General features: G+C 42.6%; 1 protein-coding gene across 1 annotated transcript in view; it reads right to left on the bottom strand.

Moving 5' to 3' along the window:
* Positions 1 to 278: 278 nt before the first annotated feature.
* Positions 279 to 2506, bottom strand: part of gas7a (growth arrest-specific 7a) — a 24627-nt gene continuing 22399 nt past the window's right edge. Inside the window, exon 11 of the mRNA XM_008402804.2 lies at positions 279 to 1751. Coding sequence (XP_008401026.1) covers positions 1638 to 1751 — 114 coding nt within the window. The 3' untranslated portion in view covers positions 279 to 1637. The remainder of the gene's footprint in view (positions 1752 to 2506) is intronic.

Below are 2506 nucleotides of genomic sequence, written 5' to 3'. Positions count from 1 at the left end.
AAAAACCTATTGAACTACATTTCAAAAATAATTTTTTTTTTCCATTGGTTAATTTTAAGTTATTTTTGTCTTTCAGGTTATTTCCAAGTTTTCTCCATGTTTGTATCCAGATATTTCTAATACAGCGTCCATTGTCAACAACACAGGACACAATAAAGTTATGGTTGGCTCTACTGCACCTGCTGTCCCTGCAAACAGCATATAATTTCATTTTTAAGTTCATCTTCCCGCTGATGGAACATTTCTACAATCCCGACTTACGTAATGACGCTGCACCGTTTAATTTTCAGAGAGGAGATTTATTTTGTACACTGCATTCCTCGGTTCACGATCGGGACAGAGGTCACGTATGATCAAAACATTCTGAAACACTGGATTTAATGTAAACAGCCACCACACAGGCCAGTTAGGTCAACCGTTACGTCACCGTCAGACTCCTGTCAGGAACATTTAGCTGGAACGTAACAACATTTAGTGCACAACACTGACGCACGACGGTGAAACCTCCACAACAAATACTACCAAAGCCTGCACAGGTGGGATGAAAGCAGGGTCGTTTTCCTCTCCTTCACAAAACTAGGAATGTATATTTAAAACATTACATTTACCTTTCATCAAAAATATTTTTTGCGCCTTGCAGTTGAATGAAATGAGCAAATAAAGCAAAGAGACCAGAGGAAATGTGAAGACGACAGAGAAACGCAGACGTAAACAGACTCCACATGCAGACGGGGATCTGAGGGGCTTCGTCCAATAATCGAATCGTCTGTTGATCAGCACACAGATTGATCAATTTAGCTTTTTGCTGCTCAACACCTCCGTAAAAACATTCCCTGCACATTTACCAAAAATAAACCAGGTTGTAGAGTAAACACCTCACCTGCCTGAGCATCTGCAGATCTGTCAAAACGATTCACAGCAAAATACGTCTAACCAGTATCTACATGTACAGCGATGCAGAGAACAAGTCAAGGACGTTCCAGGTATAGAAACTGAGAGGCACTAAAAGGTGTTTCGTGTAACTTGGACCACCTTTTCCTGCAGACTGGATCCCGATCGGACCCGGGCCTGAATTTGATGTTGGGAGTTGAATTTCCGCTGGATGTTAATGCTGAACGTAGAAAGAGCCTAAATTAAAAACACCTTGTGCAAATCCAACGAGCCACACAAAACCAGCGTCATGAGGCGTGGAGGGTCAAACATGCATTTCCACCCAAATGAACCAGGAAGAAATATGAAAATATATCCATCATCAAACCTCATTCAGCGTCAGAATCTGTATCCAAGACTGCAGATTTCCTTCTTTTTGTTTGGTCAGCACAAAATGGAAACAAGTTGATCGAAGCTAAATTTAAGATTTTAAAGAACATAGATTGTTTTCATATATATAATTTACAACAGGTAAACAGCAGAGCACGCTACACGGCATTCAGTAAGCTAACGCTTTAGTGACGGGTGGCGTTTAGGAGGAACATGCTGGTTCTTTGATCCGTTTGTTTTCCAGGGCTGCGTTCGATCTTCCCTCCTTGTGATTAAAGTCAGAGCTCAGCAGGCTGCACATGCACCGTCCGCCGACCGGGCCGCTCTCCGGCTATCGGACCCGGTGACACTGAGGGCAGGTCGGAGGGTATCCGGGCCTAAATGTCCAGATCCACAGGCCGAACCTCGCCGGTTTTGTTCTCCTTCACCCACAGCTCCCTGTCTTTGGCTGGATCCATGCTCTGCAGCAGCTGGTCCACCGGCTCCACCGTCTGCAGACAGAACAGCCGTCATGCAGCTTCCTTACAGCTAAATAGGTTATTTTTTACACTCCGTCTATAATGTTCATAAGTTTACTTTTCCACTGAGGAGTTCCTGATCATCAAAAAGTAGCTTTTAAAAATGATTTAGGGAAAAATATCCAAAGAAATGATGTGAAAAAGTCACGTAAGTAGAACCTGACTGACGGCATGAAGTAGGCTTGATTTATTTTTAAATCAATGAAATCATTTGGTACTGAATAAATCTTGACCCTATAAATTCAGACTTTTTTTCTTCTTATGAAAACTGAATGGATGTAAAAAATAAAAAAATCATCTTCCTGACTGATTCCTCACAGATGATGAGATTGATTTAGATTTTAACTAGAGGTTTGCCGATCGATCGGCCACCGATCATAATCGGCCGATTTCCATGAAAAAGTGTTTGATCGGTGATCACGGTCTCTTGTTGCCGATCACACAAACCGATCACCTGCTTCTCATTTCTCAGCCTGCCTGTGCAGCTGGTCTCCTCTTTCCTTCACTCTGCCAAACGCGCAGCAACAAATCCTAAGCGATGTGGAACTATAACTATGACCCACTGAGTGAATGGGGACGTTTGCGTGTTGAGGCGGAAAATTGAAGCAGGTCAAAATGCATCAACACAACGAAGCTAATACGGGATAAAAACAATGTTATACTTGACGGAGTTTGGCTACATGGAGGCTCACTGCAGTAAAAAGACATATAGAGGATCAGATAGCAGG

Source organism: Poecilia reticulata, unplaced genomic scaffold, assembly GCF_000633615.1.
Source record: "Poecilia reticulata strain Guanapo unplaced genomic scaffold, Guppy_female_1.0+MT scaffold_259, whole genome shotgun sequence".
Lineage (NCBI taxonomy): Eukaryota > Metazoa > Chordata > Actinopteri > Cyprinodontiformes > Poeciliidae > Poecilia > Poecilia reticulata.
Note: the sequence above shows the minus strand (reverse complement) of the source record. Positions and strands in the feature narration are given on the sequence as shown.